This window comes from Hakea prostrata, chromosome 1, assembly GCF_041222555.1.
Source record: "Hakea prostrata isolate BN-2017 chromosome 1, UWA_Hpros_2, whole genome shotgun sequence".
Classification (NCBI taxonomy): Eukaryota; Viridiplantae; Streptophyta; class Magnoliopsida; order Proteales; family Proteaceae; genus Hakea; species Hakea prostrata.
Genome location: NC_142600.1, coordinates 12,332,138 through 12,347,088, shown reverse-complemented (window position 1 = coordinate 12,347,088; position 14,951 = coordinate 12,332,138). Strand labels below are relative to the sequence as shown.

Sequence of the window (14,951 nt, the reverse complement as noted above, 5' to 3'; positions counted from 1 at the left end):
ACGTGACCCAGGTCTATGCGAGGCTCCTCGTGCACTGGCTCAGCTCGCTCTCTCACCTCTGCTCTTTCTTTATATATTGCTCTGCTCTGCTCTGCCATTCGGTACACTCTGTCTATTGTGTGTCTCGGTTCTGAACTATTTTGTACTTGGAAATATGGTTCCCTGATTCTTTCTGAGAAGGCTGATTCAACAAAACAGAAGCACAGAAGGAAAAGGGTTTCAGCGAACAAAAGATGGCGATGGAACAATCTTTATCATCGTCATCATCATCTTTTTCGAGCTTGCGAGCCTACGGTCGAGCTTTGGTGGAGACACCAAAGCGAGTTGCTAGGAGGGCAACATCGGCGACAACTACTTTCGAGGAAATGAGCCGGATCCGGCCCCGGTCTGGTTCGGAGATGCACAAGAGCCTTAAGTGGTTCGACCTCGTCGGTCTAGGCATCGGAGGAATGGTTGGTGCCGGCATCTTTGTCACTACCGGCCATGCCTATCGTGACTATGCTGGCCCAGCCGTCATCTTGTCCTACGCCATTGCTGGCATATGTGCTCTCCTTTCCGCTTTCTGCTACACCGAGTTCGCCGTAGACATGCCTGTAGCTGGTGGTGCTTTCAGTTACCTCAGGGTCACCTTTGGTATGCATTTCAATTTCATCCGAGAATCCGAGAGACCAACCAATCTGGTCTCCTTTCCTTTTCATTTTACTTTCGGTTACCGAAACCGTCGTCCCGTCATGATTGCTAAAGAAAGCATTAATTAATTAATTAATTAATTAATTAATTAATTTCTTTGCTAATTTGCAGGTGAATTTGCGGCTTTTTTGACCGGTGCGAATCTTGTGATGGAATATGTTTTCTCTAATGCGGCTGTCGCAAGGAGTTTAACGGCGTATTTGGGTGCTGCGATCGGAATCCCATTGAACCGCGAGTTAAGGATAGTTGTTTCTGTCCTACCAAAAGGTTTCAACGAGATCGACTTTCTTGCAGTTGCCGTCATCTTTGTGATTTCTCTCTGTATCTGCTACAGGTATTATTACCAACTAATTAATCTCTTGTCACGCGAAATGCTCTGTTTTAGAGAACCTTGGTTTGATAACGTTCTGAAACTTTTGCGTATACGAAAAGAGTTTATATTGTTTTTGTTATTTGTATTTGTTTTGGGGGGCCTAAAGCCTAACTGACTAAGATTCTTTTTCACTTTTTTTTTTTGTTTTTTAGTACGAAGGAGAGCTCGGTGTTGAACATGGTGCTCACTGCGATTCACATAGCGTTTATCGTGTTTGTGATAGTGTATGGGTTCTGCGAAGGGGATTGGAAGAACTATACACGACCATTGGATCCAAAGCATCCGGGTGGGTTCTTTCCATATGGAATCGCAGGGGTTTTCCAAGGGGCAAGCTTGGTGTATCTAAGCTATATTGGATACGATGCCGTGTCAACCATGGCGGAAGAGGTCAGAAATCCTACCAAAGACATCCCAATTGGTGTTTCAGGTTCCGTCATTCTCGTGACGATTTTCTACTGCCTAATGGCCGGTTCCATGGCGAAGCTAGTTCCTTATGATGCGGTAAGAAAAAGATCTTTATAATTTTCTTTGAAACCCCATTGGTTTTTGCGTCTCTCTCACTCTTTCCCTATCCGTCTGTGTGCAAAGGGAAAGGGGAATAATAGATAGAACTTTTCTTTTCTTTCGAAATGTATCTTCGATTCGAAAGTTGAAAAGGAGGAAAGAAAATATTTAAAGTCATGGGAAGCTTTTAGAGTAAGAAGAGAACAAAAAGGGCGAACACTAACCAAACACATAAATGAAGATTCAGGGCGGTGGTGGTGGGAGTGTCGTGGGGGACCATTGTGTTCTCTGTTTATTATATATATATGTCGATGATGGTGACGATGGATGGATGGATGATGTTGTTTTTGTGGGCTTGGTTGCAGATTGATGCAGAAGCACCATTCGCCAATGCGTTTCAAGGATCAAAAGCTGGATGGGCATCGAAATTAATCGGTGCCGGAGCAAGCTTTGGTATCCTGACGTCGCTGTTGGTATCTATGTTGGGCCAAGCTCGCTACTTGTGCGTCATCGGACGCTCAAACGTGGTCCCTTCCTGGTTCGCCAAGGTCCACCCCAAGACTTCAACTCCCGTCAACGCCACTGCTTTTCTCGGTAATATTAATTTGCCAAGCCAATTGCTTTTGCTTTATAAAAATTTAGGTTGTTCTGGCCTGGGTCGTTCCTTCCTGTTCCACCATTATTTATTGTTGAACTTGCAAGTTGCAACACAAACACTATTTTTTTTTTTTTTAAGTGTTAATTTTTCTTTTTCTTTTTTTGGTGTTGGGAGCAGGAGGGGTTACGGCGGCCATAGCTCTTTTCACCGACCTGGGCATACTTCTAAACTTGGTTAGCATCGGTACCCTTTTTGTGTTCTACATGGTGGCGAATGCCGTTATCTACCGGCGCTATGTCTCTGGGGAGAACACAAGGCGGCGGCGGTTCACACTGTACTTCCTCCTTTTGTTCACCGGGGTCTCACTCTGCTTCACTCTGGCGTGGAAATTCGTACGGTCGGGAAATGTGAAGCTATTCCTGCTTGGAGGATGCACGGTGGTGGGCGTGGCTTTGGTGGAGTTGTTCCATTTGATGGTGCCGCAAGCTCGAAAGCCGGAATTCTGGGGTGTGCCACTGATGCCGTGGATACCTTGCACTTCCATATTTCTGAACGTTTTTCTGTTGGGTTCGCTGGATCGAGCTTCTTTCGTTCGATTCGGCATCTTCTCTGGGGTCGTTGTCATGGTTTACCTCTTCTACAGCGTCCACTCCACGTATGATGCTTACCTCAAAGACCAGTCTTCGGGCGAAGAAGCTTTGGAACGACCGGAAACGGAACCATTTGAGAATTTTAACGTTAAAGTTTAGACATTATGGCACTTCAATTTGTTTTGCCTCCCTCCCTAGGCCCTAGCTATAGGTTTTTCCCCTTTTTTGTGTTTTTTGTTTTTCTGTAGAAAGCCTGAAAGTATACATACATACCGATCGTGTGCATATGTTTTGAAATCGGATATGATGGAAAAATACAGAAAAATTATATATTTTGACAATGCCTACCTGTCTTCTAAGTTGTAAGTTCTTAGTTCTAACACTGCTTTATTCCAAGGACCAAGGGTGACAGTTCTTTGGGAGCGATTCTAAGAAATTCTAGAGCCTTAATTGGAACGAAAGTAATTTGGATGAAATTACTTGAGAACGAGTGAATGAGGAGGGAGTTCATGTTCGAACGAAATTTGTACTCTAGCCTCCAATTTAGGGTTTGAATGAGGGTTAATTTTAGATACTTATAGGTAATTGTCAAATGCTGTGGCATGTTTTGCAGCACTATAAATGCGCTGAACTATTTAGCGAGAAAGAGTAGAGAAGTAAACCATCGGATGAAAATCTCGGCCAACATTGAGATGTCAACTAAAATGCAGAATCTAATCTCCATCGGGATGCACAATCTTAAATCGCACTAAAATGTTGATGTCACTTTGTCAATGTCATGCCATAGTTTGTACGCATGCAGTTGCAAAGTGTAGAAGGGACAAGGGGGGGGGGGGACGGTCTGGGTAAAGTAATAAAGTCTCTTTAAAATCTTGTCCACTGACACCTCACCAACTCTGACTCTCAAGTGCAGTTTTGGTACAGGGTCGTCATGATATGGTAGCTTAGCCCTAATGAGGTCCTCCATTTAAATGGTGGGGCTTACTTTGATGCTGTTGACATTGTAATTTTCTCTTTGGGATCAATCTCTTCATTTATTTTTATTTTTTTCCTCAAAAGGTTAAATTTCTGACTTTGAATCCTTTCTCACTGAGTGCCCACCTCAGAGAATGTCATGTATTCAATTTAAATCTAAAGACTACAGTAAAATAGCTCTCTGTTTTTACTCAACTTGAAACCTACATTACTATAAAACCCAACTGATATCTCCAAAATCAATTTAATTTCTAAGTTTTGCCGCACCACTGGCATTTTTTGAACATATAAAAGGTTATAATGGAAGTGAAAGGAAAAGAAAAGAAAAGAAAGGAAATCTATCTTTGTAAATGGAAAGCCCATACGTACTTTTTAATCTTTCTTTTTGGCTTTGCATGGAATACATAGGATGACAGGTATGGCCCTTCTTTGTCCCCACGCTTGATTTCATTATTTTCATTACTACCTTTCTGTTCTACATGCTCAAAATTTTATAGGGTTCCCCACCGGCCATGTCCCCCACCACCAAAATGAAGCAAAACCTTACATCTATTGGCTACCAGAAAAGAATAATTCTTCATTAAAAATTATGTGTTTCTACTTTCTACTTCTAGTTTAGTGTGTGTACGTCAATATGAATGAAAAATCATACTGTGACACGCTTCACCCATTCTAAATATAGCCTCCAGGGCCTCCACCCCTGCCATTAAAGGATAAAGAATAAAGAAAACAAATATGAAGAAAGATCTCAAGTTGTGATTGCTTTGCATTATCGTTTATATAATTAATTAAGTTGCCAATCTTACCATTGCATGAGATGGGTAGATCTCATCTCAATACTATTTTGGGTTACGGTTTAAATATAAAAACTTGATGACTGAGTTTCCTATATCATCCATGGTAAATGAAGATTGCTTCACCCAAAGACATTGATAATGTTAGAATGCATGCCAAATAATAGAAACAGCTATATATACTTTCAATTTGACACACAATCTGTTATAGTACTGTTAATATTGGATCATTTCATCAATTAACAAGGAAATAATAATAATTCTCCAGAAAGTGAAGAAGGAAAAAGATGCATGGAGGCAATGCTTAATTAATTTGGGTGTTGAACGAGTGGAATGGCTCTTGGAGGCATCCAGGAGTTGGGTTCTTATGGAACGGGGAAAGGTTAAACCAGTTGAGCTGATTTGATTGGTCCTGTAATTCAAATAAAGCCTAAAAATGATCATGGTTAATTTCAACTTTGAAGCAATAATAAACCAGACCAACTGAACCTCAATCAAGCTGATCACCAAATTAAAATTGAGAGTCGAAAAAGGAATCCTGGAAGAGGAAGACCATTTTCAAGTCTCTTCTTTTGTTTTTCAAACCATTTTCAAATCAGTAGTCAGTCCTCTTTTCTAGGGTAAAAGAATCAAACAGTCTTCTCCTTATCCAAGTCGAGCAAAAACAAAATGTTCCCATCAAGTCCCATCAAGAAAGATAGAAAAGGAAATGCCTTTGATGAGAATAAAAGCCTTCTTTCCTTTTTATTTTTGGGTTTTGGCAGAGCAGCCGCCCATATCAAGACAAGATTCATCATCATGATCCATGATTATGATGATAATAATGATAGACCATTATGTATCTAATAGTAATCATAATGTTATATATTACACTGTAAATAGATTTTGACGTCTCATCTCTATCTTACATACTATTATTCTTCCAAAATCTAATGAAGGCGCAAAACGAAAGGATTCTGTCTAGCTCTATGCCTCTATTCTCTATTGGAAGTGAAATACAATTCATCTTAACATAGACATAAACCAAGTCTTTTTCAAAAGAAAAAACAATTAAATCATACAACTTTTATGGATTTTGTGTTCTACATCAAAAGATTGCTCTTCATGGTTCCCTTCATTTGTCTCCGCTTCTTGGAGGAGTATCTTTAATGTGTCCTTGTGAAAGTGGATTGGTAATTTAATGAGCATCTATTTAGATTTTTCTAATCATTTTAAACTATCTTTATATATACAAACACCTACCACCAACTCGATCATGTTGTGCATCTGTGTACATACATACATACATACATATATATATATATATATAACAAGTGATAAGATGTGAGTATGTGCGCGTGCACACGAGTGAGAAAGCATCATCTACACATAATCTTGATTTAGCCAAAACTTTTGTTAATCAATTCACAACAAGTCATGGGCAAATTAAAGATGGAATCATTAAATTAAGTTGTAATGTCATAATCAACTGTTTAGGTGTCAGATGGAATCTGGACTAGAAATTAAAGTAGTGATCTGTTGTTTAGTGGTCAATAAAGCCAAGATATAGGGTTGTAATAATTGGACATGAAATCCTCTCGAGGTGTGAAGCTTAGCTTAGCTTATCTCAAATCATCACTTAAAAGAATTTTCAAGCACCCCTCTTGAATTCAATCCAAATTTCAAGATTGAAAATTGCAATGGAATTTAGAGCTTTTTTTTTTTCTTCATTTTCAAAAGAAAAAGAATCAAGTGGTAATTACATTGGAGTTTATATTAAAAAAGAAAGAAAGAAAATCTAGCAATCAAGGGGAGAAGTTGGATCTGACTGTGTATGTAGCGATAAGCATCTATTTAGATTCTTGATCATCCACAATATTATTTGACAAGCACCATACATCAAGTCAACTAGTGGGAGCATGCGAGTGCTCAGGACCACACGATAAGTAAAGTCAGTAATTGAGTTGAGCTTAGAATCCCTAGTCTTAGATCTTCTTAAGCTGACATTATTAGTGTTAAAGTCTCTTCATCTCTTCGTCAGAGAAAATGTGGAGTTATGGGTGCTGAAGCCCTTATAGAAGACGATGCCCCAAAATATTTGATCTTTTAGGATTAATATTAAAAAACTTGACTAAATACTTTACAATTTTGGCTGCTAACGTGGTTAAGACATTCTTTCCTACTTAATCATGAGATTAAACCATTTTGCCTGCCAGTATGATATATAAAATATGCTAATGGAAACCCTTTCCCTTTCCCTTATCTTTTATATATATAACCATTGGGGGGTGGGGGTGGGGGGAGGGGAGAATAAATGGGGAGGTGAACCAATGGGCGATGGAGGAATAAATATTGTCCTTAAAAGGAGTTCCTCACTAAACACTTTCTGTTTTTTAATTGAATTAAATTAGAGTTATTCAAGCCCATTAGGCAATTTATGCCCCTAAATTCTAAAATATTAACCTTTGAAGATTCATTGATAAAAGGTTTGACAAAATATTTACAAGGTTTGCTGCTAATCTGATAAAGACATTAATATTCTCTCCTCTAATCATATGAGAATCTCTACCACTATCAATATGAAAATCCTATCCCTTATCTATTATATCTTTATCTTGGAGAAAGAGAGAGACGTGATGTGAGAATAGATTTTCTCACCAATGTAATCAAAGGGAGTGAGTAGTAGCCAGTAGTAGTGTACTCTGAGATTTCCAACTTGCTGGAGGAAGGATTAGAGTATTCTCCCTAAATTCCTCATTTAATCACTTTCTTCTTAAAATAAAACTAAACTAGAATTAAGGAAACCCATTCTGCTGTGATGGGCAACATCACAATTTAATAATATAAGGTTAAATAAGTGTCTGTGCTAATGTAATTGTGAGGCCCTTGGAACTTCCATATCCCTCAATTAGTGAGAGGCCATAAATAATCAAATGGGGTGGGTAGGTAGGTAATAGGTTCCCAGATGGGTTTTTCAAAATATTAACTTGGAACTAACTAGTAATTCTTGTCGCAGGTGACTTGCCAGATAGATAGAGAGGCCTATGAAATATGGTTTTGTAACTTTGGACCTTTTTTCAGTCTTTGACAATATAAGTCCACCAGCCCAATCAAAGAGATGGAGGCCCATCATAATCTTTTGAAGCCCATTTAAGATCATAAGACAAGCAATATATTTTCTGATATTAAAACTCTATCACGCAATGGGCTGAGGCGGCCCATGTGTGAATCTCATTCAAATGTAACAAAACTGAAAGCCGAGCCCATCAAAAGTCAAAACCTTTTAGCTAAGCTGGGCTTCTTTTGAATTTAAAATTTAAAAACAAACTAAAATGGAAATTGAAATACTGGATCTATTTTTCCTTGTATCCTTCGCATCGCGGCTGATGAGCCCAAATCTGTACATCATGAGTCTTTAGTGATATTCATGGCTTCACGTTGCGTTTCTAGGGTTTTAGCTGAATCTCCGGCGGGAAAAGTAGAAGAAGGCTTTCGCTACTTCCGGTACTCTTTTCTTTTTCTCTCTCGACTCCTTTCGCATTTGCAATCCCTCTTATGTTCCGTTTGCACTGTTTTGAAATGGGCAAGCATTACTTGGGTTTGGTGGTTAAGCTGGGAATATACCTGCAAACTTGTAGTTGAGATTGACTTAATTAACCAATCCATGGTTGCCCTGGAGCACAAACATGGATGGGCTTGTTTATCCTTTTGGGGTTTGTTGAGTTATTTCTTATTTCCTTTAATTTTAATAGATTTATGAGGAGAGTAATCACCAAGTAAAATGAAGTTGAAGGTAGTTTGGAGGAAACTGTCTGATTATGTCCGCTATGATCTGAAGGAAATTGCTTTCCCTTCATCGTTGCCTGACCCACCTCACCTAAAAAAGCGGAGAATATTGACGTGGAAAGAGCGATTTGAAGTAAGTTCTCTGATACTCATTTTAATTCGAAAATTTTGACCTAGTAGCTACTGTTAATGTTTATCTAAATTTTCTAATCTGTATGATATACCAGTTATGGAAATTTTTTTTATTTTTGGGATTCAGTATCAGTTGGGTAACACCAAATCAATTAGCTGCTCCACGAGCTGGTGCTTGTTCAAGAGGTGGCTCATTGAATTGATAGTGGACAATTATAGCTCGTCTACATATCTCTTTGTAGGATAGTAGTTATTCTTTGAACACTTGAAAGTTTCTCTTTATTATTCAATTCAATCTATACGACACAAATCTAGTCTTGTCAGCTTGCGTTATGAAATCACACGTATCAGCTCTCTCTTTATGGGTGTATTCATCTAATCAATCTTTCTATTCAAATGTGAACTTAAGCATTTCTATGCAGAGACTTTTTCATCTCTATGCTAATGATTTTTCTTCTATTTTCATCTCTATGCTAATGATTTTTCTTTCTTCTATTTTCTTTGCCTAGGTGTTGAAGGAGGCATCTAGGCTTTATGCTGCAAGCTGGGTACGTGATATTGGTCCTGAGCTTCGGCCAAATGATTACAAGAAGTATGTAGAAGAAAATGGAATTAATGAAGGAAAGGAAAAAACTATGGGAAAAGAACCCTCTACATTGGAGGATCTTGGTGGGTAGCTGCTACTTTTCTTGAATTTTGCATCTGTTTCAGTGTTGGATTTTTCTTCTAGCAGTTTTTCCCCCTTGTATCATGTCTTTCATCATGCATAATTATTTTATGTGGAAATTTGTTTAATAATTGCCTGGATTTCTTTTCTTGATAAATAAAAGAGGAGTGAAAAAAAAAGGCGAACTTGGTGCCGAAGGCTTCCACATAAGCAATTTGGGGGGCAATTTTCCTACGCAGATTGCTGGGAGGCTGTCTCTATATCATGACCTCGGGCTACAACTGTGGTCAAAGGCTATATAACAAGAAGACTTTGAGTTTTTTCACATCTCTGAAAGTTATCTTGCAGTCCACTAAGTATGACATATTACAATGATGGTTTAGTTTTAAAAATTTGTAGTTCTTCAATGTAACAGTAATTTTTTGCCACCAACTTTATTGAGTGTTCATACCTTCTATTCTAAGATCCCATTATTAGACCTAGTAGTACAGCTAGCGGCCATGAGGATTTCACAAGAGCCAATCATGAATTTTTAATATATTCCAGAAGTCTTTTTATTGCATAACCAGATAAAAAGTCTGGTATACCAAAATTTTCTTTTATGCCTTTACATTACATGGAAGAAGTAAACTATAGCATAGTAGCAAAAATAATAATTTCTGTGTGACCACTAACTTGGTCATGGGTGGATGTTTCAGTGAGTCAAACCCCTACGAAATGATATCTTATAATGTTTTCCTTGAAGAGGAAACTCTCTTTTAAACTAGAAACTTTGCAGCAGATCTGAAGACCTACTGTTGGAGAACCAAGAGAGGCCAAGCATCGGTGTTGCTTGTTCTGTCTAGTCCCTTCTATTTCACATTTTAAGTTAGTTATCTGTTGCTTAAGTGTTTAGGTTGGTCTAAATGGGGGTATTTGGTGGTAATAGGATTTGGGATGCACCTCTGGTCCCATGGGTTTTTGTTCTAATGTATGATGGGCCTATGATATGGGTAGTGGAAATATTCCTTTATTCCTTCTGGTCTTTTTTTTGGCTCTCCAACTCTTTAAAGTCCATGGTAGGGTTTTATGAGGAGTTGCAGTAGTTGGAATCAGCTTGGGGTTTCCCTAACCATTTCCAACTGTCTCTTATTGTCAATATAAACAACCTGCGAGACTCATTCTTTAACTATGATTTTATTAACCAATATTCTAGCTGCTGGGGCTGTTCTCTTCTTTGCATGTAGATTCCTGTTGTGTTTGATCAAGGCTAGCTGGTACTTTAATCATTCCAACCTCCTTGTGGTGTTTTTCTCTTACCTTATTCTTCATTTTCTTCTTCCCCTTCATTGATCAGGTATTCCTCTGGTTTTCTGCAACTCAAGTTCTGACTTAGAACTCTTACGCTGTCTCCTTTTTTTTTTTTTTTTGGCATTTCAAATTCCAATGGAAGGAATCACGCCGTAAGATCATCCTTAATTTCTTAGGACTTGTTCTTCATCATAGGGAAGATCTTCAAATAGGATTTCTTACAAATGAGACCTGCTGATCTAGATTTACTTTAGGATTCCCTTTCTGCCCTTGTTTTCCAGATTTAATTCAATCAATCTGATTGTTGAATCAATATACTGCTTCTGTTGGTTTTTTTCCTAACGATAAATGTCTTGTGATCAGAATTGAGTGGCCTTCATTATTTGGTTCTCAAAATTTCTTTCTGACCTGTGATTTACTGTTATACCTCCATCCTAGTACAATTAGGAATGATCAATAATTTCAATCCTCCAATTGGATTGATCTTAGATTTTCACCAATGGTGCCGTACTCTTTTGAATAGAATTCCATTGGATAGTGGTCCAATATAACCTCCTAATCTTGTTTTATCTATCTTTGTCCTCGTTTGAATTTTATTCTCTGAAGAAAGATTTTGTTTTGATACAGTTTTGAGTCTTCAATCATGTATTACATTAAATGATCGAACTTGTCATACTTGATCTTACGCTTATTCTGTGTATTATTTGACTTAGGCATGCTTCTCCAATTTTGGTTTTGCATCATTTCTTGATAGAACTAGGCTTTATATTAGGACCATCATCCATCCTTAATGTAAAAGTCAACATCGAACCAAGGGAATCAAGAGGAGTTAGTTGCATATGGATCAATCTAGTAAGGGATCATGGTTGTCAAGGTGTCCGAGGGGGCGAAGAAAACCAAGGCGACAAGGCAACATCTGGATGCCTTGACCCAAAGAAGGGCCTGGACGCCTTGGCGGCGCCTTGACTACTATGGTAAAGATGAACAAACTGAATATAACTGAAACTTTTATTGCCCCCCCCCCCTCCTTGGATCTCTCATGCTCAATGACTTACAGGACATAAAAAGGCACACTTTTGATTAACTGGACTGAAATTTAGAAGGTTTCAAGAGTCAGCTAAATCTTGTTGAACCTCGAATATTTGAGTATCTCAGCCTTCTTAGTAGGCAGTTACATACTCAAGTATGCTAACGGACTATGGCTGTATGTGTCTATGACGTGTATTATGCTTTGTACTTGGGTTGTTTGTATATGCAATATGTATTGTGAACTCTTACGCCTATCTTGTGGTATGTAATAGAAGCTTTAAGCCTTTTAACCATTTCTTAAGTAAATATGTGTCCTCATATATGTATTGCAGAATTATGCCTCATGGCATTGAAACAAGGTGTAGAATAGGCAATTTCAAGGTTCAATGTTTATTACTAACCTAGGGTGCAAAATTAATAATTCATTAACCAAAAGGAGAGAAAAAGAGGGGGGGGTACAACAAGGCCCTATGCAAAAAGAAGGAACAAGGCACTGAAGTTGGGCAAATAGACATTGCAAACTCAAGGAAAAATTACTAATTTCTCCTATTCTTTTTCTTCTTCTTCCTAGAAGACTTGAGCTCGCCAATGAAGTCTTCGCCAAGGTGGTGGCACCCTTTGGTAGAGCCGTTGCTTTGCTTTCTACCTCGAAGCGGAGAGGAAGGTGTCAGTGATGGAGGAGTCCCTTTGCCACTAGTAACCATCAAAATAGGATCAAGATTGGACATGGGAGCTGCAATCAAAGGGGAAAGGGTAGGAAGAGGACGAGATAGAAGGAGAGGGAGAAGGAGCCTCAGCCAAGTTAGGAGGAGAGAGGTGGGATCTAAAAGGAGGGGGGAGGGATGGGAATACTAGGGGGCAGAGGGAGAGGCAGTTTGGCCAAGGGAAGAAGGAAAGAGGGGATGAGGAGGGTTAGAGAGTTGGGTAGGGGATGGAGGAGGGAAAGGGAGGGAGAGTACGATGGAATGGGCTAGAAGAATTGGAATATGGTCAAGATGGGAGGTGGACACGGGATTGGCCAAAGAGAGAGGGAGAGATGGGCTGGTTGGGCTGTGAAAGGGAGAAGAGAGAAGTGTGGTGCGCCTTTGCAAGGAGAGGATGAAATGAGGGTGGGAGGGTTTGGGTCATTAAAGAGGGGGCATTGTGGGTGTAGGTTAGAGGGTAGGGGAGAGAGTGAGTGGCAGGCCTTAGTTGGGAAAGGAGGTGGTAAGAAGGGAGCAAAGGGTAGGGGAGAGAGAGAGTGGCGGGCCTCAGTTGGGAAAAGGAAGTGGTAAGAAGGGAGCGAAGGGATGGGGTGGGCCCTTGCTAGGAAAGGGTGATGAGAGAAGAAAGTGATGGGTTTGGGGTCTTCTCGGGATGGGGCGTTAAAGTAGAGTCATGGGTTTGGGTTAAGGAATAGGGAAGAGAATGAGGTGTGCGCCCCGGTTGGGAAAGGAGGTGGAGAGGGAGGAGAAGCAATGTGGGTAGGCCACAGATGGGAAAGGGTGCCATGGGGAAGATGGGGAAGGGTTGGGGGGGGGGCACTAGGAAAGAATGATGAACAGGGAGGAGTCACAAAGGTTAAAGAGGAGGAGGAGTTGTAGGGTTCAGATCAGAAAGAACTAGCAGAGGATTGCAGAGGGCAGGGTCCTAAAATGAACCCCCAGGGTAATGTGCAGGGCCAATACAAGGAACTGGCAAAGTGTGATTGCAGGTGTTAACAGCAATGTGCAGGGGAGATTATTTCAGCGCAGCGGAGCCAGTGGCGAGTTGCAGGTCTTCCTTCAGGGCAGAGGAGATGACAACTTGCAGGCCTTCATTCGAAGCAGTGTAACACTTCTTCTATGAACAGTGTCAGTGAGTGGTGCTTTTGGATTTTTATTTTTTATTTTTTTAAACTTCATATTTTGTTCGATGTCAGTACTTCTAGTACTTAGTTTCTTCCGGGGCACATTAAAACAATTATGGTTTCGTTGTAGACTCATAGCCAGTGCCAGCTGAGCCATGTATCTATTTGGCAATAAAGGTGGTTTTCCATTGACCAGAATGGTTACTAATTTAAATTCTCAAATTGCATAGTTGCATACTAGAGTAGAGTTCTCCAATACTGTTGACATGGGTAGAACAACTTGTCAATGTTCTTTTCTTCTTTATTATAATCCTGCTTTTATTTTATGTTATTATTATTATTATTATGAGAAATATTGTTAGGTTAAAGCATATATTGGTTTTCAACTGTTCTTGGTAGATAAATGCTTCAATTCAGGTATCTGACAGTTCTATGATGGATGTGGGACTCCTTATGTCAGATTGATTCTCTAGGCAATCAACAACATCACTTCTGCTTGAAGCCTCAAGGGTTCGTGTTTTTAAACAACAATGGAGCAACTTGATTCTGATTTGCTCCTGGAATTATGAAGTTTATTGTTGCAGCATGTTAGAATTATTTTATTTATTATTATTATTATAGATGTATATATATATATATATATATATATATATATATATATATATATATATATATTTTTTTTTTGGGGGTGGGTAGTAGCAGCATCTTAGATTTATGTCTTTTCTAAAGTTGAACTGCAAGAGAAGCTAGTGGGGTCTGCAGATAACTTATTAGGTTTCAAGAGATGGTAGAATTAGATGAAGGATAAGAAAGTAGTTGCCATTGTTGACTGTAAGTTTGTAACATTGAATGTTATAGGAGATTCGGAAATAAGAAAATAGTGGTAGAAAACGCTAGAAAGCAAGGATGAGAATAGGAAAGATGCTCTTTAGCCATGGGTGAAACTCACATAACAGCCGTACCGTTTTAGGAAATATGAAGCCAACTATGACTAGAACTTCCCCAATCCTATCCTAATACAATTTAGAGTAGTACTAGTTTGTCCAATAATAGATTGACAATAGCATGACCTAACTACAACACTGACTAGGAATTGGAGACCAACTGCAACTTCAGATATCCTAACGAAACTAGGACTAACTTGGTAGTCTTTTGAACTCTTGATGTTAATAGGAGAAGTCTTGAAGGGCCTTTGCTTTTGGTTTTTCTTTTTTAACCTGTAAGGTGCATTCCTATTCTTTCTCTGGTTCACTTACAGAGTACATGCTTCTAACCTTACTACAAACCAGTTCCACTGTTTTGCTTCCACTTTTGGTCTTCCAATTTTTATGTTATCCTTTTCCACCCCCCCCCTTTTCTCTCTCTCTCTCTCTTTCTGCGTGTGAGGTAGAATATGTTGAAAAAAATTTAGTTGGAATCTCTTTCTTTCTTCAAATTTATATATGGTCAGTCAACTCACTGTCATTCTATTTATTTTCTTATTCGCGGGAATATAAACAGCGGTTGCTGCCAGGGGAGGAATGGAAACTCTAAGGCCTGCTTTGCAGCGGGTGTACATGACAAGAGCATCTGCCTACAGGGACGCTCTGAAGAGCTTTATACAAGGCTATCAAGAAGGGATAAAGCAAGTCATGGAAAAGAAGGAAGATTCTAAACCTCAACAGCCAGAAAACACCACAAAAAGATCAACTTGAGCCTTGCCCCTTGAACAGAAAT

General features: G+C 39.2%; 2 protein-coding genes across 2 annotated transcripts; both read left to right on the top strand.

Moving 5' to 3' along the window:
* LOC149027542 (cationic amino acid transporter 7, chloroplastic-like) lies at positions 1–3,094 on the top strand. The gene is made up of 5 exons (XM_089146958.1): positions 1–633; positions 802–1,024; positions 1,216–1,564; positions 1,933–2,161; positions 2,343–3,094. The coding sequence occupies exons 1-5, from the start codon at positions 234–236 to the stop codon at positions 2,912–2,914; spliced, it is 1,773 nt and encodes a 590-aa protein (XP_089003084.1). The 5' UTR covers positions 1–233; the 3' UTR covers positions 2,915–3,094.
* Positions 3,095–7,867: 4,773 nt separating this feature from the next.
* On the top strand, positions 7,868–14,931 carry EMB2735 (embryo defective 2735). Its single transcript, XM_089163589.1, has 4 exons — positions 7,868–8,007; positions 8,256–8,422; positions 8,931–9,090; positions 14,736–14,931. Exons 2-4 carry the CDS (start codon positions 8,285–8,287, stop codon positions 14,927–14,929), a joined length of 492 nt encoding a protein of 163 aa, XP_089019715.1. The 5' UTR covers positions 7,868–8,007; positions 8,256–8,284; the 3' UTR covers positions 14,930–14,931.
* Positions 14,932–14,951: the final 20 nt, after the last annotated feature.